Source organism: Haemorhous mexicanus, chromosome 3, assembly GCF_027477595.1.
Source record: "Haemorhous mexicanus isolate bHaeMex1 chromosome 3, bHaeMex1.pri, whole genome shotgun sequence".
NCBI classification, from domain to species: Eukaryota; Metazoa; Chordata; class Aves; order Passeriformes; family Fringillidae; genus Haemorhous; species Haemorhous mexicanus.
The window spans coordinates 113501758-113528742 of NC_082343.1; the positions used below are offsets into that span (position 1 = coordinate 113501758).

Here is a 26985-nt window from a genome sequence, read left to right on the forward strand (position 1 = left end):
TGGCTGATTCTGTGGATCTGGGTGATATAGTAGAAAAAAAAAAAAAAAAAGAAACAGAGACGTGAACACAACGTCCCACCCACTATGGGAGGGAAAAAGTACAGGTCAATATAGTGATTTCCATTTCCCAGGGTGCTTCTGTGTCTGAAATTCTGGATTGCATGTGGGTTTTTTGTCCAGTTTGTAGTACAAACCAGTTCATTCAGCCACAGATGTACTTGTCACTGCCTATATGTATTTTAAAAAGGAAATAGCCTTTAAGAAAATCTCACAGAGCCTGGTTTGCTGCACATGGTAAGGAGCAGTGACTTTCAGTTGTGTTGCCTGTACTCAAGAATATTTTCAAGTTATAGCTCTTCTTCCAAAAAGTAAATAATTTTGCATTGCAAATTAAACATGGAAAATCACCTCTCTTAATACAGGCTGTGATAAGCAAAGAGAATCTCTTCCAACAGCCTGAAAACATTTATTTTTTATTTTGCAGCGAAGTACTCATTCTCAGAGCACAAGTTCTCATTGTTAACTTTTATTTAAAAAGGAAATTATTGTACTTATTTAAATGTAAAAGGGATATTCATAGTTGTTAAAAAGGAAACTGCAATTACTAAAAAGAGGAATTTGAAGAGAGCAACTCCATTTTTAATTTTTAATGATTGTTGTTTTTTTTTTTAACATTCCCCTTAGCTCAGACAATGGAAATAGGTCAGAGACCAAATCTATTACATGGTTTAAAAAGTTTAGTTTGTAAACTTTCTCACAAATGGAGGAGAAAATTAAATTTCACGTAGTTTACTGTTGGATACGTCTTGCTCTTGAGAGTCTAATTGCTTCTCTAATATAAAGGTAGAGTTAGACCATTATCCAAACTAAGTTTAAAGTTCTCACAGCTTTTTCTCCTTGAAAATGAGTCTTAGCATTTGGAAGGGAAACCAAGTATTTAGCAAGAAAACTCTTGTCTATCACATAATCAAGCCTGCAAGTGGCAAAGCTAAAATAAGCACATATGTGTTTTTTCCTTCATAGCAACTGTATTTCATTTGAGCAGCTCAAAGAGAGGAAGCAGAGCTTTGTTAAAAACCAATCATTCATCCTTACTGCACCACAGGACTGGACACACAGCCAGCTTTGATTGTGAGGACCTGAGAGCTCCTACATTTGCTCAGGAGGTGATTGAAAAAGGACAAACTCATGAACAAAGTTCATTGGTTTTGTTTTTTTTTTTACTCATAGCTCAGCCACTAATATCTTGTGTACTTGTTGTATGAAGTTTTTCCTAGTGAAGATCTCACATGACATACATGCACCTTAAGATGCTTTAGGGCTGCAGAAAAATTTCCTTGCTGAAGTCTTAGAAGAAAAAGAGCCTTTTAGTACTCTTTAGAATTTAAAATGGGTCAAGTCCATGCAATCAGGACTTTCTCTGAGGTTATTATTTTATGTCTTAAATCTCATGCAGGTACATACACACACAGAGGCACACAACCTGTATTGGAAGATTATTTATCCATGTCTTTTTCCTTTTTCCTTGGTCAGGAAGAATAACTTAGCTTTTTTCCCAGTGAGGTGAACTAATGCCCAGCAGCAACAGAATGGCCCCATGACACACACAGGTGATTTACACACAAATAGGGATAATGAAGAAATTACATTTCAATATTTATGCACTCTAATATTTGTTCTTCTAAATAAATGAAACATTTCTCTCTCACTACTAACAAGGCTGAATCTGTCACAAATTATCTTCAGATATTGCCAACTTTAAGCTAAAAGGACTGACAACACAAACTGCCAGGAAGAAGATGCTTTATCCAAGGGGTAGAGCTGGGCTATTTTCCTCACTGGACCTTTTGGGGAAACCCAGTTTGGCCTGAATTACTGCCTCAGTTTTTGCTTGCTGAGATGGGCTTTGGCCTGTGTCATATTTGGGTCTGGGGCATTGCTTCAGGAAATGACAGGTGCTTTGGATATTCTCCTCAAGGCTCTCCAAGGGAAGAGTTGTGAATATCCATGCCCTGGGTACACACACACCCAGTCACAGCATCTGTGGAGAGTACAGAAGGTCTGTCCTGTTAAATCAGGAAATCAAGGTCTGGATCTTTCAGCCCCACATCACAGTGGAAACTTTGCACATAGGAGGTCCTACATTTTGGTCTGATGCATTTCCCAGCAGAAGCAGCTGCCATGTCAATGGCTGTCTGTCATTCCCATTTTTTTACTGATTGCCTTGTTTCTGACACAGGCTTTCCAGGTGATGGGGAGCAGCCACCTCCAGCATCTCCTTTCAAATGCCTTTGTGTGTCCATCCAGCTGCTGCATAGGGCAATCAAAACACACACAACATGAACTGTTCCTCTTTAGGAAATTCCCTTATGTCTGCTTATTTGCTTTATCCCAATCCTGGTGGCTATTAATGCAAAGGAGTGAGAGTGTTTGACAAATATTGTTGCACACCTTTATCTACTAAATAACTTTACATATTTGTCATTTAAATAGCTGTTTTTTTTTTTTTTTAATCCATCTAAATAGGGTGTTGGGACAGCTTTCCATCTAAATAGGGTGTTGATGACATATCACAAACTTTATGTAAACAAATGTGAACAGTTATGGCAAAGTTTTGAGCTTCTGAAATGATAAAGATGAGAAATTTTGATAAAGATAAGAAATTTTTGGTTGCTTGGGCAGTATCTTACCTAAAGAATGAGAAAGAATGTGCATTTAACAATCTTCTTGCAGAATGCCCTCAAGCATCATTAGGAGTGGCTTTCAACTGTCCAGACACACTCTGTGTGTTTCTGTGCCTGATCTAACCTGCAGTGTTTTCCTTTTAAATCATGGGCTCACGGGATTGTTAAGGCTGGAAAAGACCTCTAAGAGTGTGAAGTCCTACCATTAACCCAGCACTTCCAGGTTCACCACTAGACCAGTACCACCAACTATACTCCCTCAGCACCATATATAAAAGTGATTTCTATTTATTTTCCAGAAGAAATAGGAGCTTCTGAGAGCAATTTTTTTAATGTTAAAGCAAGTTACCTAAAATACCAGGATATAGGCCAGATGAATGGGAGTGCCTTTTTTGGTTATGCTTGATGGCTGACACAGATTAAATCAGGTTCAGGATGTCTCCTAGAAGGTGCTGTTATTATTTAAGACTCTGAGCTCAATTCACTGAAGTCTGAGCTACAAGGGTTTCTCAGCCAAAGTGGATTTACAAAGCATGACTTGGGTGCACATTAATCTTCAATTTTCTTCCTTGGTGTGTGCTCTTGTAGACACACCTGTGGAGACCAGGGAGGTGGAATAAAGTACATCTTTCCTCCACACTAGGACAGAAATATTTCTGAGATCTCCTGAAGTTTAAGCAAAGTTTTTTTGAGAACATTGACATTTATCCCATTTCTGCAGTGTTGTGGAAGAAACATTTTTTCATTAAACATTAGCTTTAATTCTTCGAGTCAGCTGACCCCTATCTCTCCTCAAGTTGAAAGCTCATCCAAGAAAATGCAGTTTGTCCAGGTGGCCCTTAAATAGCTTCCTTCACCTTAAAGACAGAAATAACATTCAGTGGATTTTCCGACTCCTTGGATAGCAACAATAAGAATCACAGAATGGGTCAGGCTGGAAGGAACCAGAGTGGCTCATCTGGTGCCTCCTCCCTGTTCAAGCAGGGTCATCCCAGAGCACAGGGCACAGGATTGTGTCCAGACAGGTCTGGAATATCCCCAGGGAGGAAGACTCCACAGCCTCTCTGGACAATCCACTCCAGGTCTCAGTCACTGCACAGGAAAGAAGTTCTGCCTCCTGTTCAGGTGGAACTTTCTGTGCATCAGTTTCTGCCCATTGCCCCTTGTCTTGACTGGATCCATATCACCCCCACCAGCCTCTTAGCTGATTTCTTGTAAATGTGGGTTGATATTGCCGTGTCTCCTTCTGAAAGAAATGTGTTTTATTTTTCCATTTGAAATCTCACAGACTTTGTTCTCTAAGACCTTACTTGATTACTAGACCGAATTTTTAATCTTCCCAGTACAAAAAGAACTTCAATAGAAGGCAAGACTAGAAGGAATGAGATTTTTTCCTTTCCTCTAAATAGAATAGGCCAAATAATTACGTCTAGTTAGGCTATGTTCAGCTAAAGCATGACTTGTTGAAGAGGAGCATGTTTCACTTAAAAACTTCACTCTTTCATTTCTGCTTTTATTGCTTGAGTGTTGCAAAACAGGGGTTAAATGCTGAAACAAACTTTTGGTGGAGGTGTATCCCAAAGTTGCAAGAGAGCTGTTTACTAGAGATAACAGGGTTCTGCTCCCTTCTGCAAGGGCCATTGGGCCTGTCTTGTGATAAAAAGGAACCTCAGCTAAGATGGATGCTTTGCATAACTCCTAGGAGCTCTACCTATTATTTTATGAAAGCAATAAGAATTACTAACAATTAGATGTCTGTGTTTCAGTCTCAGATGGTGTGAGTGGTGAATCATGCATTTTTATTGACTTTTCTTATGCTAATGTGTTTCTCTTGATCCCCATCAGTCCCCTGGGCTCACTTGTAACAGGGCACTTGATGTGGCTGTTCCTGCCCATGTGAAATCCCTCACAGAGTCTGGTTCTAAAGGCAAGCAGGTCTTAAGCTTCTGAAAAAGCACAAGGAGATGACTTCATTCATGGCAGGGATTCATCTCAGTTGTCTTTCCTTACAGAGGACTGTCTGCCTCTAGGTTTCCAACTCCACTCCACAGCTGTGAGTACTCCTGGATTTGTTTTCACTCTTTGCATCACGTCAGAAGAGCACTAGGAAAGGACACTTGTAAAGGAAGGTGAAGATAATTGTGTTGAATCTTGGATATTAGGAAGAAATTCTTCTTTCTGAGGGTGGGGAGGCCCTGGCACAGGCTGCCCAGACAGGCTGTGGCTGCCACATCCCTGGAAGTGTCCAAGGCCAGGTTGGACAGGGCTTGGAGTAGCCTGGGACAGTGGAAGGTGTCCCTGTCCATGGGAAGGGGTTGGAAATGGATGTTATTTTAGGTCCCTCCCAATCCACACCATTCTGTGATTCTATGATTCCATAAGTCTTTAGTTCCTCAGGGACCTTTCATGACTCATTCCTTACTTAAATCAGCAGGCACAAACAGAGGTCAATCTGAGCAATCCCAGAAAACCTCCTGCTAAGAGTGGCTCTTCCATCATTTGTACAACCATTGGCCTCTGCAGGCTGAGCTGGGATGTTCTCAGTGGTACAGCATCAGGGTGTGGTTTAGTGGTAGCACGAAATAGTTGATCCACACAAAAATCAGTCACGCCAGAGAGAGACAGTAAATATAAAATTTCTATGACTCAGTGAGTGCTGCAAACTCTGAGCCACAGCAGAAGTTAAACCCCAACATAAACTGTGCCTTTTGTCCATGTGTTCACACTGACCCACAAATTCTAATCATTTTGACCTTGGCACCAGTTGCAAATGCGGGTAGAACAATTAGTACATAACAAATTATTGTAAGAAACTCCCATGTTGTTTGTTTTTCCTGTGTATAACTAACATCTCCTCCAGCTGGCTGAGGAGGTTAGGCAAGTGGGGACTTCTTTGTTTGCAGCTTGAATGCTGACTTGATGGAAGACATGATTTGTCACCTTCATAATTACTCTACATGACTGTTTTTTAATTGTCAGGAAGTAGCTGCTAAATCACTGAATATCCCAAAGTAGTCCTGTGCTATTGAACTGACAAGATGAATTTATTATTTCCTCACAATGGGCCAAGGACAAATTCAATGAACAGCTACAACTCAATATCTAAAATACAACACCCCTTCCTGGACAAGCCAACACAGGAGGTACTACAATGAATTGGGAGCTATTAAATATGAGTTTGGAAGGAAAAATTACCTCAGTGGAAAAATCCAGTCTCTGAAATGCTCATACCAAGCTGTGAAAGGTACAAATTTTTGTGCTATAGCTCATTAGATGCTACATTCTTCTTAGAACACTCTCATTTACCTCTGAAACATGCACAGAGTGTTAAATAACTCATATAAAGATGGATAAAAATCTTTACAACTGATCTGTCTAGATCTGCAATGACTCTTTATGCAAGGCTACTGGAATAACCTGAGATCCAAAGATTTAAGCTTGGTTTATGACACATTATGGTTAATATTAGGTCAGAATGGTCTGTCTTGGTTTTCTGTTTCCAATGCACCCATCCTTATGCTAATTGATTACAGAAAAGATGGCCAAAGGCTCATCTAGGAGGCAGGGCAAAAAGCAAGACCAGAGACAGATTGAGCCAAAATGGTGCTCCTGGGCCATGGGCAGGTGGTGGGAGAGGCTTCAAAGAGGCTAAAACCTCCTCAGTGCTCATTATTAAATACTATGCTTGGGTGATTGTTGATATTTCTGGCTATTTTTACCTGCCCAGCAAATTTCTACATCTTTGGGTGGCTTTTCTCTTATCACAAGGTTTGTCTCCCTGCCTCCACATTCTGCAACTCATTTTCATTTCATCTTTTCCCTCCAGGTTCTCTACACATTTCTTTTCCTTTGCCCTTTTTCTCCTTTCCCATTTATAAGCTGATTTCCTCATGAAGACTGGGCCACAGCTATCTGTGAAAGAAGCATGATCACTGCTTACACCACCTAATTTATTGACACTGACATTTTTTGCCTCTTCAAACACCCAGCATTTGTCTCTTCAGGAGCATGGGATTTTTAGGTCATTGAGGACTTTTCCTGCAATTGTAGGTAGGTTACTACATAATACCTTCAACAAATATTTTGCTCTATGTAAAATTTTTATGTCCTTCTTCATTCAGGTGGAAGGCTGCTGCTGACCTTTCCAGTTTTAATGCTTAGAAATTGACTTCACTAAATTTCTTTATGAATTTTATATATATGTATACACACACACACACATATATGTATATATGTCTTGGTTTTGTGCAGAAAATAAAGAATAAAATACAAGATGTTGAGAAATATCTCCTGCCATAAGAAATAGTAGCACCTGCACAGGAGCCACTCCTAGAAAAAAACCACCAATTTAAAGAGTCTCTTTTAGGAGATATTTTCTGGTATGCTGTTGGGTGAGTGTGGAAAATCACCTTCATCATGTGACTGGAGTTGCACAGCCACATTTACAGAAGAGGTGAATCCATTCTTGGCTTGAATTTACTGAACTTCTGTAATTTCTGTGCTTCAGAAGCAGTCATGCTCAGAAAATGTCCCTGACTCCTCAGTGTGTCAGGCCTGTCAAAAACACAAGGGCTACAGTTCCATTTTTGCCAAAAAAAGCTTCTCATGACCCTTCAGCAATCACTTTGTGGGAAACTTATCACATGTGCCTGCACAAAGAACGCTGTATGTCACTAAATAAAAATAACACATTTAATATAAGATAGCACTTCCTTTGTTATCCCTAGTGTAGTTTTCTGGAATTTGTTTACATTGAGAAAAGACTTTTTAAAGAAGGTAGGTGAATGATTTTGAATGCCCTAAAAAAACCCTGGTGGTTTAAAGTCAGTGAATGAAATAAAAAATATTCTGGTTCATTCAACAAAATAAATTAAAGCCATAATTTGATTTTAGTGTGGCATCCAGGGCTTTTCTCTTTTACTTTCAGCAGTTCGTGGAGCAGTGGGAAAAGGGAAGAAGGCAGAGAAGTGTTAATGAGGCAAAACATCAAATGAAAAATATAATTTGACTTCAAATGGTTGTTTATGTGAAGAAAACCCCAAGAATCTGATGATAATGATTTTAAAGAGTAATTTCCAGTTACATGTGTTGAGCCTTGGGCTCTCCACCAGTGACCAAATGAATATTTAACATGGCCCTTTTCCATGCCAGCTTGCTACCTCAACTTTTCCTAAAATTTGCCTTTTTTCCAGCATTGTTATTGATGCTGGTGCCAGAGTGTCTGTCAGTCGTGGGAGCAGTCTGAGGCTGGCCTTTCACAGACCCCAGGGCAGAGGGCTGAGCCCAGTGACCAGCCCACGGAGCTCAGACGTCACCGGTGGGTCAGGAGGGAGTGTCACGTCCTCACTTCTATCTCCCACTGCCCCCTGTCCCCTGTGCCTTGTGGCTAAACTGAGATATAATTATGCTGGAGGTGTGGCTATCAGATGTGATATTATAATTTACAGGCTCTAGTGCTTTGTGGGCTCTTTCTCAGCATTCACTAATTAATCTTCCTAGCCCTGGCTGTGTGGGTTTATCTCTGCCCTGCAGTCGGTGAGGCTGAAGCTCGCAGGTCAAATGTCTTGCTTGGGAGTTAAAAGTCTTGCTCACAGCCTAGAGTGGAGACAGGAGCTGTCAAGAAAGTTCTTAATCAGAGAGTTCATCTCCTGTTTTTCACAGTTTAGCCCAGGCCTTTACATTTAGAGGAATCCCATTTTTGGCAGCTTGGCCTGGAGTGATGGGAGCAGCCCAGGAGTGGGGAGCATCCTCTCCTGTCCCTGCTCTGATGGACCTTTTCTGTTTGGGCTTGCTCAAACATCTTGCCATGAATTTATTTTATGGGAATAAATTGGATATTCTGACAATACAAATTGCTGATGTCACGTGAAGGTTTCCAACTCTTGCTTTCTATTTAGTATGAGGTTTTGAGGGAGTAGCCTCAAGTTGTGCCAGGGAAGATTTAGATAGGGTATTAGGGAAAATTTCTTCATGGGAGGGGCTGTCAAACATTGGAATGGGCTGTCCTGGGAAGTGACGAAGTCACCAACCCAGGAGGTCTTTAAAGGACATGTGGAAGTGGCACTTGAGGTCATGGTTTAATTGTGAAGGTCTTTTCCGACCTTAATGATTCTGTTAACCTTAATTTCATATTAACCTGTTGGTGGGATTTGTTAAGAACAAGAGTGAGGCTCTTTTTGTGGAAGATTTGTTCTAACATAGCAATAGATGGAGAAAAACAGGGGAGATACTGGCCCATGACACTCAGCAAGGCATTGGGATTCTGAGAGTGATGACCTTCCCTTTGGTTTAGCCCAGAGGCCAAATTTGGCCATGGAACTGCTGCTGTTGGTGCATTTTAAATATCAAAAATAGTCTTTCTTCAATAACTGTCAGACTGTTAAGCTACTTCATAACCTTTGTTCAAAACTGTGTTTAAGGCCCTTGTCATGTGAGCTAACAACTCAAGAGCTCTTACACCCCTCTCCACAGATAAAGCCTAGACTTGTTCTGCAGTAGCTGCTCTTATCATCTCTCAGCACCTGTGCTTCTTGTGAGCCAGAATAGAAACTGTAAGAAATTCCTGCTGTTATTTGCTTCTGGTCTGGACTAGCACCTAAAAGGTAGCACAATGCAGCACAAATCAAAAAGCACATCCTAGTGTCAAAAATGAAGGCACTGTCAAGACATCAGTATGAAAAATGATATTGTGACAACACAGGCAAGTAACAGAGAGAAAAGTCATTTGACATGCTGGATCTCAGCAAATGCCATATTGCTTTTACCCCCTCTGAGTGTGATGAACCCATATTCAGCAGCATCTCAGCTTTCAGAGGGACATGAAGTGAAATATCCCAAGCACTCCTTGATGTCAGCTCTGAGAAACAGGAACAGCCAGGCAGCATTTCCAGCGTTTCATCTCACCCCCTATTTGTTCTGTTCCACATCAGTAGGGAAGCAGAACCTTTTGAAATCTCCTACAAAACACAAAGATTGTGCCTGGATACCCTGCAGTAACCCAGAAGGTGCCTGGTGCTCCAGGGTGGCACCTCAAATTGTAGGAGATCTCTTCCAGCTCCTGCTGCTGCCCTGCTCAAACATCATAGCTGGATATCCAGAGCATGCAACTTGGCTCTCTGGGGAGGGAGTTCTACCAGAAATCTCTGATAATAAACTAATTCTTTGTTAAATATTCATTGGCCCAGATAAAGGGGGTGGAAAGAGGAAAAAATTGGAAAATAACCCAGAAAATACCTGAGAGTTTTGCTAAAATTATGTATCCCCCTGTAAGACAATTGGAGTTTTACAGGTTAGTGTTTTCTGAGGAAAACACAGGTTTTTTAGGATTTTTTCACCAGCTATAGTTTGAATTACACTCTCTAAAAATCATAGAAGGGTTGGAAGGGAGCTTAAAGATCATCTTGTTCCACCCCCTGCCGTGGGCAGGGACAGCCTCCACTATCCCAGGGTGCTCCAAGCCACATCCAACCTGGCCTTGGACACTGCCAGGGATGGAGCAGCCACAGCTTCTCTGGGCAGCCTGTGCCAGGGTCTCCCCACCCTCACAGGGAAGAATTTCTTCCTAATATCCAATCTAACCCTGTCCACTCTCAGTCTGAAGTCATTCTCCCTTGTTCTACTGCTCCATGCCATTGTAAAAAGTCTCTCTCCAGCTTCTTTGGAGCCTTGGACAGTGGCAGTGATCATGAGGGTGAAACTGAACTTCAGGAAGGCACAAAATCAAGGCTACCAGAATTAATTTATGTCCTGGAAACCATAAATTTCCCTAATTCGACACTTTCAATTGTTTTAATATTATGATAATTTGACCAGCAGAACAGGATGGAACAATAGAGGGGAGGAAACCACTGCCAAACTGTTTCTATATGTTTTAATTATTTATTGAGCCAGTATTAGCTAAGAAACTTTGTGCAAGCAAGTGTTAAAATCGGGCCAGACATGGCCCAGAACTTTAATATCTAATAAAAGAAAATATCCTTTATCCAGGTAGAAATTTGAAAAAGCAATGCAGGTTCATGTCTGGGTATGGCTCACCCTCTTGTGTCTTTATCTAGAATTGCAGTCTTGTGGAGAAAATTATTTTTACTGGCCTGAAATAAGAAGGGAAAGTGGTGAGTTCTGCCCTGCTCAAGGCTGGTTTATGTAATTCAAGGGCTATGGAAAACCAGAATCCTTTCAGGAGCAGCTGGAGGTCTGGTGGGACACCCAGTGTGGTGCAAGGTCAGTGGGAAATAGCCACAGCAATAAAGTTATCATTTATCACCTAAGTTATCATCTATCACCTGCAGACAGATGTAGCAGAATTTCTGTGATTAGGTCAGAGGAAAAGTTGCAGATACAACCTGTGCCTCTTATTTTGCATGTACAAAAAATTGCCTCCCTTTTTGCTTTGTACTTCTTTTCTCATCCACACTCACATGAAGTATAAAAGAACATCAAAATATCCATAAGGAATTTTCCAAATTAAAGAAACCCCACCCCTTTATTTATAAATAAATTTAATTAAAAGCTCTGTTTGTGAACTGGTGATAGATCATATGTTTATTTAGCAGGAGGACATTCCATTAACAATGAAAAAAAAGTCAACAGAAGAAAACTGAGTGGCATCTAATGCAAAAAACCCTGAAGTGTTTTAAAAGTGGGTTTCCTATTAAAGAGAAATAAATCAGTGGCAGATCCACTGCAAGGAAAGACACAAAGTAACACATTAGTAACTTAAAACATGATTTCTACAAAACCTAAAATAACATCAGAGGTTATTTTGAGCTACTAGTCTAATTTAAGGCTGAAGTAAGGGTCAGATTTCAGATAAAATTATTACCTACAGGTCAATCTGAGCAGATGCACTGAGAGTGAATACACTTTGCAGTGGCTTGTACTCTTTCCTTATAATCTCTCAGCAGCTGTAATGACACCCAGCAGGACTTTAGATGATTTGAGTGGTGCATTTGCAGCTTGCAGGACACTGCTTCTTCACCAGTGAGTGGCTACAGCCAAACAACATTTTCAGATTTTTGCAGTTTCCAAGGAGGTCTTGATACTTGCAAGGGTTGGCTGAAATAAAAGAGAGAAGTACACACATGAAATATTATGTGGAAACTGAGCTCTGGTTTGATGATTCTGCATTTTACAGAAATTCCAGTTGTTCATGTCTCTATAAACTTTTTACTTTTGCTCTGCTATTAAAATGGTTTGAATGTTACAGAATGTGGGTTTTTTTTAAGGAGAATGTAGTGACTTACTGCAAAGTCCTTTTTCACAGTGGCCAGGACAGTCAGCACATTTAGGTCCACTTCTGTAAGGCATAGCTATTTGCATTGGGTTATTTCCTCTGAAATTTGAAAGAATTACAAGACAAAACAAGATCAACATGAAGCTCTGAGCCATTAACAGGAGTTGGTTATTTATTGCAGTAAAAGGCATCCAGAAGTTTTTTGGATAAAAATATTTTCATAGGCAGTCATGTTTTAGTTTCAGATATTTGCAGAATACAAAAAAAAATTGATTTTAAATAAGAGGGATGATAAGGTTTGGAGAAACAAAATTAATTGATTGATTGTATATGTATAGCATTACCTGTTAAAAAAAATGTACTTGCTTCCTAACTCTGCTTCTCAAATAGATTTCAACTGATTGAGTAATCGTAAAATCACAGAATCACAGAGTGTTTGGGTTGGAGAGGACCTTGGAGATCACAGCTCCAACACCCTGCCGTGGGCAGGGACACCTCCCATAGACCAGGTTGCTCCAAACCTCAGCAAAACCCTTCTGAAATGCAGTTCTTTGGCTCTGTGAATATTCATTTGCTGTTGGCTTCCACTTTACATCTGATTTTCTCCTTTTTGGTCAAAATTACAGCATGATTTGTGCCTGATGCCTGAATCTGACACAGATAAACCCTTCTTCATCTGCTAAAATTTCCCTTATATCTCCTTCAATGTGAAATAAAACAAATATTGATATTCACCATGCTGCTAAACCCACAACTCATATTGCTATTTTCAAAAGTATAAATGGTTAAAGTAGATTGCAATTGTTTTATCCTATAGCCAAGGATGCTTTGGAAACATATCCATCATCACCACGACTGAGTAAGAAGGCAGTACATACGCAGGGCAGTATTGGCAAACATAAAAGTACTTGTAGGGGCCTGTGGGACAGTAGGAAACTCCACATCCCACCTTGTAACTGTTGTACCAGATTAGCTGCAGATTAAAAAACAAGTACATTATTTCAGAGTGAATTCTTGTAAAAAAACCCCCAAAACCTCACAAAGTAACATAACCAGAAATTTTTTTTTCTTTATTTTTTTCTAGCCAGCTTTTAAATTTAAAGATTAGCTGTCATAAAGAAAACATAGAAAAAATGAGTTTCCTTCAATTTCCAAATGTTTTTCAACACAGCTTCTGGCAGGACAATGAAGTTGAAATTAAAATATTTTCATCATAGGTATTTTGCTTTGATACTTCTTAATCATGCATTTCAATTCCTTGATAGAAAATATTTATTTCTTAATTAAAGGTTTTTCTGCAGACTAATATTTTCTTTCTGGACAGCTCTTCCCAAATACTGGTTCCATTGACTAATAAATAGATGGAAAAGAAATTTAGCTTATCATTCATCTTTGGATCAGAGTATGAATTATAGATAATTGTTTGATGACATTGATAAATTTTTCCTGATTGTAAATAACTCCCAGCTGGCTAAAGTGTACTCCTGTGATTCTGGTGCATCCCTGCAGTTTGTTTCAAGTCTCCATACCTGAGTGTAGCTCTCAACATTGACATTTTTTGAGATTGCTCCATATCCATACTTGAAATTGGAGGACTGACTGAACCACACTTGAATTGCATCACCCCATGTCCTTGGGTAGGATGACAGTAACACATTCTCACCACAGGTGACACCTGGAGTAGAAGTAAATCTATTTTATTAGGAGAGAAGCAAAGTATAGGGCAGGAGGTGGGACAGAGGGGCTGTAGCTATATGTTAAAATAAATGTGATGCCATTCTCTTTGCCCTGTGATTTTAAGGGCTAGCAAAAAGTTGTCTTTCAGAGTGTTCACCTGACAAAAGTGATGTTTTTGTGTTTAATAATCACAGAATCATAGAATGGCTTGGGTGGGAAGGGACCTAAAGATCATTGTGTTCCAACCCCCCTGACATGTACAGGGACACCTTCCATCTAATAATCCTAAAAAACTCTTCTACAACAGATTAAAGTCATCCTCATTTCTATTTCACATTCACAGGGGTCATCTGCAATCTGCCATTAACCCATCAGCTCAGGCTCCATGCTTGTCAGTACCATTAATAACTCTCCTGTCTCTTGGACTGACTTTCATCCCACACTGATTTGCCCATTTCTGAGCATTTTTGGCAGTTTTCTCACTCCACACCTGAAAGACACAAAGGAAGAAGTACCCAGGTCACAGATAGGTTAGTGCAGCCCATGAGAAAAAAAAAAAAAAAAAGTAGGGAATGGCTTGGGTGTTGAGCTCTGAATGCTCCCATGGCCCTCAACAAAAAGGAGTTGTGCTGATTTACTCTCCTAGGGCACATTTCTTCAACCCTTAAAGGTTTCAGAGCAGGTTATCCTCCACAGTTCTATCACACAGTCTCAATCTCCAGATGGTGCTGATTAAAAGGGTTTTTATAACATACCACTGCTTTCCTTCAGCTTTGTGTCTGAATGAACACTGCAGGGTGCACTGCACTAAGTGGTATAAATCTGATTTTCAGCCCAGGTGCAGCTGGGTTGTGGTGATTAATATCAGCTGGGCTTTGAACCTGGGGAATGTTTCAGGCCTTGCTAGACAGAATTAACCACAGAGCACTGACCAGCTCATCTGCTTGTGGGACAGGGATAGCAAGGACTATCGGGGTGACAGGATGGGAGAAGTTTGCAGATCTAGGTTTCCTTTGCCCTCCTGACAGTGTGAGATTCAGAAGTTGCAGCTCCCCCTTTGCTTTGCATGCTCTTTCCTTCATTCAGGGTTTGTTTCTATTCTGAGATTCAGAGAATCAGAGATAGTTTGGGTTGGAATGGGCCTTGAAGGATCATCTAATCTAAGCCCCGTGCAATGAGCAGGGACATCTTCAACCAGACCAGGTTTCTCATCCAGCCTGGACTGGATACATCCAAGGATGGGGCAGCCCCAGCTTCTCTGGGAAATCACCCTCATCATAAAAATCTTCTTCCTATATCTAATTTTAATCTACCTGCTTTTAACTGAAAACATTTAGCCTTTGTGCAATTGCAAGAGGCCCTGATAAAGTGCTTTTTCTCATTCTTATAGATCCCCTTTAGGCACTGGAAGGGGCTCCAAGGTCCCTTTGGATCCTTCTTTTCCCCAGGCTGAACACCCCCAGCTCTCCCAGCCTGGCTCCAGAGCAGAGGTGCTCCAGCCCTTGGAGCATCTTGCTGGCTCATGCTGGGTTTCTCATCCATGAACAGCTCCAAGACCTTCTCGTCAGGCTGCTCTTAATCCTTCCATCCCACAGCTTCCTTTGGTGTTGGGATTGTTTCCTTTAAGGGAAAAGCAGGCTAGCTGCAATTCATAGCTCACCATCTTCAGCATGTTCCTGGCTGTGGGAATTACAGATCTCCGTATTTCATTGTGTAGATCAAGGATCTGTTTTTCATTTTGAGACTTAAAATGTGGAAAGGAGAAAGATTTCACATTTTTATATGGAAAACCCTGGAAAAAAATAACAGTGGAGTCCCAGTTAACAGAAGTATATTAAACAAGATAAATTATGATCTTCTTGTCACTTGTGTTGGGTTCAACTGAACCTACCCCAATAATTGGTCTCATAAATCTTGTTTAGCATAAGACATTTATGGTGGTAGAAATAACATTACAGCCAGTAGTTTTAGGCTGCAGCTATATTCTAGTAAAGGAAAGTATCAACTTACAGCATGGATCACCTCAGATTTATTGAAGAAAATGATAATTTTCATTCCTAAAGTACTTGTTTCTTTTCAGTCATTAAGAAGATCCTGATAAATAGCTCTCATGCAAGTATCTGCATAGCAGATATCTTACAAATCCAATCCTCTCTAGGAGATTTATGAATCATATTTCTGAATCTTAAATTATTCATTTATTTATGAAAAATGTCTTTTTAAAATTAGCCCCATGAAGGGAAGAGTATTTTGATAGGCAGGATTACAGAATGATTTGGGTTGGAAGCTCAAAGAGCCAATAGCTCTGAAGCCCCTGTCTTATACAGGGACAACTTCTACTAGACCAGGTTGCATAATAATAATAATAATAATAATAATAATAATAATAATAATAATAATAATAATAATAATAATAACAATAATAATAATAATAATCTGCAGAAAATGAGAGTTCATCTTCAATATGTTGCTCTAACATATTAACAATACTTGCATCTCATAATTATAAATCTCTAGAGATCACAAGGTCAGACTATATCAGGTCAGATTTCTATACAAAGGAGTCAGATTTGGGTGTTTTGCACAGATGAATGATCCTACCTGTCCATCAGATTGGTGTAGCAAAGCAGCCAGAAGAATAATTGCAGTTAGTAGATCCATTTCTACAGGGGGAAAAAAACCAAAAACAAAGCCCCAAAATCCATTAGTCTCTGTTGCAAACATTTTATGGCACTATGTGATATGTGAGCAAGATACAAAACTGTTGCAAAGTAAAGCCTGCACAAAGTAGCTTATTTTAGTTGATCCTGAATATGGATTTGCTGAAACTGTGCATGGGCACCACTGCTTCCTACAGAGAGAAGACTCCACCTTGCATGGAAGCAGGGACTGTAAATAGCATAAAGTTGTGTGGTATCTGGAATAGATGGATCAGCCTCATTTTGACTCCTTTATTCAAGATATCTTGAATTTGCAGCATTTCCTTCATGTCTGCCTCCCTGTATATAAAAAAGTCCATTAATGTGTTCAGAACTGTCACACCAGAGTCCTTCTCAAGCCTCATCCATAGTGAGATTTGGTGTTTTGGAGTGGAGCACTGAACACATGGACTGTAGTCTCCATTTCTTCTGTTCTTCCCTGTTTCCTCATTAAATCAGCATCATAATGGCTCAAGCAAATGGTGGTGATCACCCTCATGTTTCATCTAACACCTAGACATAAAGAAAACCTTCACAGATGATGTTATTAACAAATAATGTTGGCTACTTCACTCTGACTCCTGAGGCACCTCATGCAGGTAGATGTACACAGACACTCTGAAACCCAATCATGTGCACAGGATGCTTTTTCTGCACATCAAAAGAATCAAAAGTTATATATCTTTCTATTGATGAGGATATATAGGGGGAAAGCTCTTTTAGGTTATTAAAAAGAGGTGGCAAAATCCCAAGGAAGACTAATTTTGAGTCAGCAGGTTGCTTTAAACCAGATGGGCAAGAGGGAAATGCAGATTACAAAACCCAACAAATATAAAATGCCTTAGAGCTAGCCTCCCAGAAAAATCCATAGTGTGAGAAAGACAGGTCCATAGAAATCTAGGAAATTCTGCTCCATAGGGAAACTATCATTGTAAAAAACACCCAAAAACTGTCTCTCCCTTTTAGCTTAGAATCCCTGCCCCTTGTCCTACGATGTCATTCAGATATTCAGTCTTTATCTTGTTTTCCTGTGATTTCATAAGGAAATCATTTTCATGAGGTAGAGGCAGGGATCTCACTGATATCAATGAAGAATAAATCCTTAAACTGCAGGGATATTTTTAGACACAGAGGAGTTGTCTTGCCCTTCTGTACACACAGAAACAAAATCTTTTTGGGACTTCCCAAATTAAATACTGCAAAAGGAAACATAAAATATTTCTAGATCCAGAGTCAAAGTTGATTAAATACTACTGCACATCTTCAACTGCCAGACTCTACCATCAAATCTGTCTCTTGGACTAAATGTGTTGGGCTTCACTCTCAAAGTCAAACAATGATGATTCCCAGGTACACTTATCCTTCCCTGTCAATAGTGCTCAATCCACTAAATCACTTCAATGCTTCTGAAACACAAATGCCAGCAATGCATTTTTAGGCAGCTCTACTTGAAAACCTGAGGTTTCATGAAAATTTGATTGAGTGTAAAAGCAAATAAACATTGATAGCTTCAAAACTGTAAACAAATTTCTATTTGAAAAATGTGGTCTTTATGTTTAATCCTGGTGTTTCATTCCTCTGTAGAAACTTTCTCCTGCCATCTGATACAGCTTTCAAGGCATAGCAGGTTTGAAAGTTTGGCAGAGTGTGAATATTTGTCTTGTCAGTTATTTTGATATATTTTTCCTCTACATTCTCTGAATTTACCTCTTTAAATTTCATTAAAGTAATAAATTCACTGTCCATTAAGAAAAGATAATCAGCCTATTACATGCCATAATATATATTAGGCATTTCAGCAGCATATATACATGAAAGTTTGGACAGATAACTTTAAAGATGACAAAATTCTGAGTTCATTTGTACTGATCCCAATACTCATGTGAAATAAATTTAACACCAAAACAATTCAAAAGACATTAGGAAAGCATTTCCCACAACTGACAACCCCATGCAAAATGAATTCTTTTATGTTTACATTTGTAGGAAGAAGCAAGTGGGTCCATGTGTTACATTTTGATCTAAAGAAATGCAGGAATTAGACTCCAATGAAGCAATTTTTCATCCCTGCTCATGGAAGGTGTTTTTCAGAGAAGATATGTTTTATTTTACAGTCTTTCTCTAAGATATTATAAGCATAAATTTTCTGTCAATTATCACATTATCAATTATTGGTACAATTTAGCTATTAACTCCACTAAAATTCGTAGCACAAGGAACAAGAGATTGTTTGGATAAAATCTCTAAGGCTGAAATTCAGTTTTGCATACATTACCTTCATCCACCAGAATCCTTCTGTACCTGAGGAAGTGGCAGGAGAGTGAAAGGCTCTCCCCAGTCCAGGGCTGTATATATATACATTTCCCCTTTTTTTCCTTGTCAATATTTATTGCTGATAAATGACATCAGCCTTGGGGCTGCCCATTGTGCAAAGAAGAACTTTTCTTAAGGAGCAGGTGACTGAAAATGAACCAATCCAGCTGCATTGGTCTGGATTTTTTTTTCCTTGTCTGCAGGGTAAGGAAAAAGGGAAGACAGAAGACCTGTCCTTTTGCAGAGCTTCAGCTTCTAGTCTGATCAGCAGGCTACAATGCTAATGTGTTCACAAAATAAAAGCTTGAGTTCTGAGCTGGTTGTTTTGCAGTTGTCTTTCCTGTTTCTGGCAAAAGAGTAGGATAAATATTTTGAGGTGGAGACATAAGTTAGCATCTTAGTTGTACACAGAATGACCTGTACTGTGAGAAATACAGTGATGTTTTCTTCCAAATGGTTCCTGAACTTCCATTTGCTGCCTAAAACTTTTATTTCATTAGCTCACTGAGGCTGTGGCACTGGGCATCACTTTTTACCACCATATGTAGTGATAGGACAAAGGGGGATGACTTTGAACTGAAAGGGGGCAGGTTTTGAATAGATATTAGGACAAAATTCTAGACTATGAATGTGATGAGACACAGGAAGAGGTTGCCCAGAGGAGCTGTGGCTGCCCCATTTCTGGAAATGTTCAAGACAAGGTTGGATGGGGCTCTGAGTAATCTGGTCTATTGGAAGGTGTCCCTGCTCAAACACAAGGTGATCTTTAAGGTCCCTTACAGCCCAAACCATTCTGTGATTCTATGGTTGTTGTGCACATAACTCACCCCAGATGTTGCTCAAGATTAAGTTACTGCAGAATGGCTGCAGATGTTTCATATCTTCAGTCTGGAGAGATGTGTGGCATGTGCTCTGCTCTAGGGCAGCATAAAATGGTCAGGGTTGAAAAGACCCTAAAGATCTCCAAGTTCCAACCCCCTGCCATGAGCAGGGACATCTTCCACTAGTCCAGGTAGCTCCAAGCCCTATCCAACCTGGCATCTCTCTGCTCATCCTTCCTTCTTGCAGGTTCTTTGTTTGCACTCTCTTATAAGGTAAAACATCACAAAGGCAACTTTGACAGATCCTCATTGCTCAAACACAACCTTTCTTGCTTCCTTCCACGCTGTCTGATGGCTATCAGAAGGCATAAAGCATCTGCACATCTCCTTATTCCTTTCTTGGTTCCCTTCCTCGTCCTTGCCTTTGCTGTGGTGTGTTGCACACTGAGCACTCTTTTCACCACACTGGGTGCAGGTTGCTGCCCATGCTGCCAGTCAATATTGCCTCACTGTTTCCAGATTTCTGCAGAATTCCTGCAGCTGCCTGCTGTTGCCAGAATTCTAATATTGTATTATAACCCCTCTGCTGGCAAACACAGCTGCCTTTGTTCTTCCTTTGCACAGCAGCCAGAGCTCAGGGGAAGTTGCCTCTGATAAGGTCTCCCATATCCTTCCATGTTCTGAGATAAGGGCACAGTTACTTTTTTATCTGAAGTGCTTGGGACAATTTTGATGAGACCAGGGTTATCACCATCTGAAAGCTTTGTGAGACACCTACCATAGTTATTGACTGCATTTCTGTTGACTGTGAGGGGAGGCAGTCCAGCAGCTCCAGATTCCCAATGTGCTGGGAGATACTTCCATTCTTTTACCCCATCCACCCTACTCAACCATTTTCATTCATTCCCTACAGTCACCTGAGCTTTATTTGTACTGTTAAAATGAAATTATGATACTTAAAGTACTTCTTTAAAGCGTGCCCCACCTGTTTGAATAGTGAAAACAATTTGTTCTCTAAGGATGACTGTCAGATATGCTACAATTCATGGTCTGTGGGTGAAATAATTGGGAAGAAAGAAAAGATTAATAAAACTGACATCCGGAACCACAGTACAAAGAACAATTTAGCATAGCAATTCCCACTTCCTCATCTGGATTACCTGAAGGGGTGGGGTAATTTAATGAAAAAATAAATTAAGAATTTATTCCACGGAGTTCTGCAAATATGTGTATATTTTTAAAGATAAATCTATGGAAAGCTCTTAAAAAAAGATCAGCTTGAGTGATTTGACTGTGGAAGTTCTCCTCCAGGCCTTATGTAAACCTGAACTGCAGGAATCTGATTTATCTCAAACAATGAAGACAAAAATCTACTTTCTTCAATTCTTTATTTCACTGAAGTCAACGAGAGTAGAAGTAGCACTTTAGATTAAAATCCATGCAGTTCTGTGTGGTTCAGAACATTGCAGAGTTCTTTTTCTTGGCTGTCAGAACACCTTGCAGACCTAACTTTGTTTGGCAAAAAGGAACATTACTGATTTCTTCCACACAACCCAACTCACCTTCCACTCCAGATTATTATTATTAGAGAGACAATCAACAGAGTCAATCAATCAAAAAGTTGCTGTCAGAGTAACTGTACATAAGCACAGTATAATGGAATAATTTAAAAAAAAATGTTGTCCAGAAACTATTAGAGGCCTAGTCCTTCTCTTGTGCTCCCAGAAAGTGATCTGTAAAGCACAGGCTGATCCTTAGAGATGTTTTTCTATATGTTTCTAGAAAGTTTGCAACAAGGAGATTTCATGGTTTCCTCAGGTGATGAATATCATTCTTTCATGGTACTATAATTCCAGAGAGCTTTTAAAGTCTAACACATAAAATTGCAGGAGGGATTTTGTGTTTGTGTGTGAAAGTCATTCTCATGAAGCCCAAAATGGATTAGCAAATTATTCAACCAGAGCAATCATACACTTCTCGTATCAAAGTTCGATATGTGCCTGTGTTCTTTTCAATCTTTGCTGAAATGTGGCAAAGCTGAGCACTGTAAAAATGCATAATTGTCCTTTTTTAAACATATAGGGATTGTTAATTCAGCTTCACTTTAGATCTAGTAAGTCACTAGAAACATTTTCTAAGTCTCTGCTATGGGACAAAACACTCTGACTCCAGAAAAGAAATCTGGGGTAAAACTCATTCTATCTCCTGGGACAAACCAATAGTGAGAGCACTTGCATTTCAGCTCAAGTTTTTCTTGCAAATAGATAAAACACACCTCTGAAGTCACCTCTGGGAAGCAACATATCTAATATATTTAAATTGTTAGATTAGAATAAGGGAAACTATCAGATACAGGTCAAAGAGAGAGATGAGCTCCATCCCTCCAGTCATATTTCTCCCATAAACCAAATAAACCAATGCCTGTTGTAAGTGTGGAAAGATACACAGAAAGTGAACAGAGAAGAACAGAGAAGAATTCTGTGTGGAAACCATTAGAACAACACATTTATTTTTTTCAGATATGTCTTTCTCTGTGAGAGTCAGATGTAACCAAATCAAAGCCCAGCTGATTCTCTAGAACAAATCCCTTATTTGAACTAAATCTGGCCAACAGGAAACAGAACAAACAAACCATAATGACTTCTCTTAGAATTCAAACTGACTTTTTATATAGGTGATTTGTTAATTTTTATTATGATTTAAAGGAAGTGAGAATACACCCCTTCCTCTCTCACTAATGGTGAAAGACACAAAGCAATGCAGACTCAAGCTATCACAGATATCTCAAAGGCAATGATCACCTGGAGGCATTTGTTTATTACTCATGGATAAAACAGGTTTTATGTTCAGTTTACATGGTTGATAACTTCAGACATACTTGTCTGAGAAATACAGGCTACACAAATTGCAGTTTATCATGAACATCTCTTTGTTTGCTGCAATATTTGCTGGAAAAAGATTTTCTGTAATTTAGCAGTAGTGACAATGTGGGGGCTTTTACTGTGAAATCTTTTAAAAAGTTTCATGCATCTGGCATAAAAGTAAACCAGAGTTGTTGTAGATGCAGAAATAAGGTTGATCTTCTTGTAATGGTGTCCAATTGGTAAAAAATGCTTAGAATCTGTTGCAAAACAAATAATATTAAAATTTGTTAGAAAACAGGGAAACCTGATTTCCAAGTCAGTGAGTCTCACACAGAACATTCTATTGGACTGCCTGCAGTAAGCAAATGAGAAATATTTGGAGCTGTGAAAAGAGGTATTTATAGAAACTCCACTTAAAATCCTCGCTTGAAGAGTCATTTGGAAATTATATTGCTGATTAAATGCATTTTGACTTGCAATAATTCTTGAACCAGCTGCATTTGGCCACAGCCAAGATCCTTTGTGGAGTGACTTCTCACCTTTTTTATAGTCTAAAGCTGGAAATTACTTGAAAGAAGATGAATAGAAGCTACATAACCAAAGGGCATTTTAAATACCCATTCAAAGCATATCCTGACTGAGGGGGCTTTCCACACACCTCACTGGAGCTGAGCCTTTCCACAGCCTGACTTCCAGGAGCCACAGAGCTGCTGATAGGGAGAAGGGGAAGAGGGGGCATTTATTTGCTGGGGAAGGCTCTGAGAAAAAGTGCTGCAAAGGCAGACACAGATTCCTGGTTTCTGCATCCTGCAATATTTTTCCTTTTAGAGAGATGTGATGTGATAAAAAATGTACACACAGTCCAGAAAGATGAACCTAGAACACACTGCTCTGTAATGACCAGCAGAAAAAAGATTGCTAAGGAAAAAAGTATTTCCTGATTGAAAGTGATACACAACTTTTACAGCTTCCTGCTTTTGGAAAGTATCCAGTTGTGCACACGAGTATCAATGGTATCTCAGTGTGTGTGCTTATGTAGGTGCTTTCCTATGGTCAAGTCAGGGAAAAGCAAATACAGTGCTGCTCTTTATGAATCAATGAACAAACTCTTTTGAGGTAAGTCATAAAACAGAGTTCAATTATATAAAAGAGGGTACCTGAAACTAGTAGCTTTCTACTACATTTTATATCTAAGTTCTCCCACCAGAAGGAGTCAAATCTTCTAGGTTAGTGAAGACCTAAATCTCAATGTAGCAGCCCATAAAGAGACACTTGGCACCACCTCATGTAAACCAAGACACCTTTGCAGTGCTAAGGGTATTGCAAGTGCATATGGAAGGATTGTGCCTTTCCAGATTTTATCTGGAGCCCTGGCAGGATACCCTGGGGAATGTCACAAAGTTGCAGACTAACAACTGAACTAAAAGCTTTGAGGAATATGAAAAGCTGAGAGAATTGGGAATGTTCACTCTGGAGAACAGAAGGCTCCAGGGAGACCTCAGACCTTTCTCCACCTAAAGGGGAGCCAAGAGAGCTGGAGAGGGACTTTTGGCAAGGGCAGGGAGTGACAGGACAAGGGGTGATGAATTCAAACTGGCTGAGGGCAGGGTTAGGTTAGATGTTTGGAAGAAATTCTTTACTCAGAGAGTGGGGAGGCCCTGGCACAGGTTGCCCAGAGGAGCTGTGGTTGCCCCATCCCTGGAAGTGTCCAAGGCCAGGTTGGACAGGGCTGGAGCAACCTGGGATAGTGGAAGGTGTCCCTGCCCATGACAGGGAGTGAAATGAGAAGGTCTTTCAGGTCCTTTCCAAACCATTCTGTGATTCTGGGTATATTAATTCACTGCTATGCAGGCATTTATGTGCAACCATGAAGCTATTAATTATACCTATGAAATGTAATTTGAGCTCTAGATCCACTTTCAAATTAAAATTATATAAATACTGTGACCCAGGTGTGTTCCACTCAGACACTGACCTCATGAAAAAGACATTGGATTTCACAGTGGGTGGCCCTCAGCTGTCCACAAGTTGGGATCATTGATGTCTGTGCATGTCCCCCTTCTTGTTGCCAGCTGATTAATTTCCTAATACTCATTGATTCTATTCTTCATTCTCCCATTTTCTGAGTTACATCCCATCTCCTCCCTTCCCTCTCACCCCATTATCTCCTTTCCTAATGCCATATCCCCCTCTGAACTTAGTTTTGCTTCTAGTCTATCCAAACCATGATATTTCTGACTGTTCTTGTGGCAGTCTTGTCCCTATATGGCATTACTGACACTGTAAGTGTGAGTCACTGCAACCCAAACCTGCTCTGCCATTTTCCATGCCATATTTATTGTATTTACTTTACCATACCCAGCCACTTGATGTATTTACTCTATTTTAGCCTTGATTCTTTCAGCTGAACACAAGAAGTTTGCCAGCAGTTTGCATACTGGAGCAGCAGAGTAACAGTTTCACATTTCTGCTTTGGGTACGTAAAGAGAAATGTAAAAGTTCCCTTGTAAGGACTTTGCTGCCATGAGGCCTTTTCATCTCACAGGTTTGTTTGATGGAAGTTTGAAATATTTGCCATCAGCAGAGCTTCCATGGATTTATGCATAGCCTTTTCAATAATTTGATTCACAGTTTTTCCCTGGATCAGATGAGGTCAGTAATTCAAATGCTCCCTTGGTTCCTTTTTTGGGCAAAATTTCCATATCCATTTTCTCAATTCTCTAAATGACTTTTGTGTAATGATTGTCTTCATGAAGGTGGATGTTAAAATCACAGAATTGCAAGGGACCTTAAAGACCATGCAGTTCCAATAGGCAGGGATGAGACCCATTAGAACAGGCTGCTTAGAGCCTCATCCAACCTTGCCTTGGACCTTGAACATGGTTCAAAGATTTATTAAATTGCTTCTTTAAGTATTGGTGGAGAATTTAATCAGCCTTGACTCCCCCTCTGTCATCCCACTGTTCTATTGTAGTGAAAACCATTTACATGGATGTTTATGGCATTTCTCTGTGTATAAAAAGGGGTCTAAATTTCACTGCCTGGATTATTTCCATGTCTGTGTGGCTTTTGAAGATAACTATAAAAAAATTTTTACATTGTGACATTGTCACAGGACCTACAGATTTCAGTCTCACAGACCTTTTTCTTGCTTGTCCTTTGCTCTGTGGAAAGCAAACACTTTGGGTCAGTGAAGTACCACTCCCATAGAGCCAGAGAGTGTTTACCAGGAAACTTGCCATTTGCCAAAGTAATTTTTCTTTAATATTCCATATTGCGAAAGCAGGACATTTTTTCATCAGCTCCAAGGATACTTTTAGTGCCAAGCAACAAATCAAAAGCTCTGTTCAGGTTATCAAATAATCAAGTTAATGGATATTTACCTTAAAAGAATATCATCATCTGAGAACCTGAGTTTTTTAGCAAATCAAATTCTTTCTCCTCCCTTCTCTTCCTTGCAGCTCTGCTGTGATACCAATTTCCACCATCTCTGTGGACACAGATGGCTCTGATAGAACACCCAAAAACCTGGGGATTCCCAATTAGCTCCTAATCCAATTTCATGGCTTTTAAAATATTTTTCTACTTTTTACAGTTAAATGTTGATGTTTTCCTTTTTAAGTCATTGAGCTGCTAATACACAAATCTCCACAGTACTTAATTTCTCTGTTTTTACTTTTCTGACCCTCTGCAAACATTCCTACTGTATTTGGGTTTTCCCCCAGATGAAGGAAGGATTGAATCTGACTCCATGTTCTCAGAAGGCTAATTTATTATTTTATGATGTTGTATTAAAGAATGCTATACTAAACTATACTAAAGAATACAGAAAGGATACTGACAGAATGCTAAAAAACTAATAATGAAAACTCGTGGCTCTTTCCAGAGTGCTGACACAGCTTGGCACTGACTGGCCAAGGAGTGAAAGCAACTCACCAGAAACCAATGAAACAATCACCTGTGGGTGAACAATCTCCAAACACATTCCACATGTGAGCTCAACACAGGAGAAGCAAATCAGATAATCATTGTTTTCCTTTTTCTTTGAGGCTTCTCAACTTCCCAGGAGAAAAATCCTGGGCGAAGGGATTTTTCCAGAAAATGTGAATGCCACACTTTCCATCTGCTCCTTCCCTAGAAGTAGGAGTCAAGTGTGAACTTGAGCCCTGGGTATCAGGAACACAGGCAGCCAAGCCCTGGCCCACATCTGGATGGAGCTCCAGATTGCAGAGCAATGGAATTAAACTCAAAGGAAAACTCAAAGCTGGCACAGGGTGCCCAGAGAAGCTGTGGCTGCCCCATCCCTGGAAGTGTCCAAGGCCAGGTCGGACAGGGCTCAGAGGAACCTGGGATGGTGGAAGGTGTTCCTGCCCACGGCAGGGGACTGGAACCAGGTGATCTTTCTGGCCCCTTCCAACCCAAATGACTCCTCTGATATTTTCACCAAACCACTGTCCCTGGTTGGAACACCTGGAGCCTCAGGGCTCTGAAGACTTCATTGCAGAATTAGAAGGCACAAAATGATGAATCTGGCCTTGCAATATTCAGTGGTGTAACTAAAACCTTTTGGTGTACCAGCAAGAAATTGTTATTTTCATTTGAGGAAATTGCTTATTTTTACTGACACCTTCAACTGCTCAGTTTTCCACCAGAGGGCACTCCTATATTTTCAATGAAGGCAAGTTTGGGAACAGG

The 26985-nt window shown here is 39.9% G+C and overlaps 1 protein-coding gene across 1 annotated transcript in view; it reads right to left on the reverse strand.

Annotated features, from left to right (window-relative positions):
* Positions 1 to 11224: 11224 nt before the first annotated feature.
* LOC132325744 (cysteine-rich secretory protein 2-like) overlaps positions 11225 to 26985 on the reverse strand; it is a 35466-nt gene continuing 19705 nt past the window's right edge. The window contains exons 9-15 of the mRNA XM_059843320.1: positions 16195 to 16326; positions 15254 to 15385; positions 13993 to 14083; positions 13446 to 13591; positions 12795 to 12889; positions 11927 to 12015; positions 11225 to 11738 (exon numbers count right to left, since the gene is read on the reverse strand). Of these exons, the coding sequence (XP_059699303.1) occupies positions 11611 to 11738; positions 11927 to 12015; positions 12795 to 12889; positions 13446 to 13591; positions 13993 to 14083; positions 15254 to 15385; positions 16195 to 16326 (813 nt within the window). The 3' untranslated portion in view covers positions 11225 to 11610. The remainder of the gene's footprint in view (positions 11739 to 11926; positions 12016 to 12794; positions 12890 to 13445; positions 13592 to 13992; positions 14084 to 15253; positions 15386 to 16194; positions 16327 to 26985) is intronic.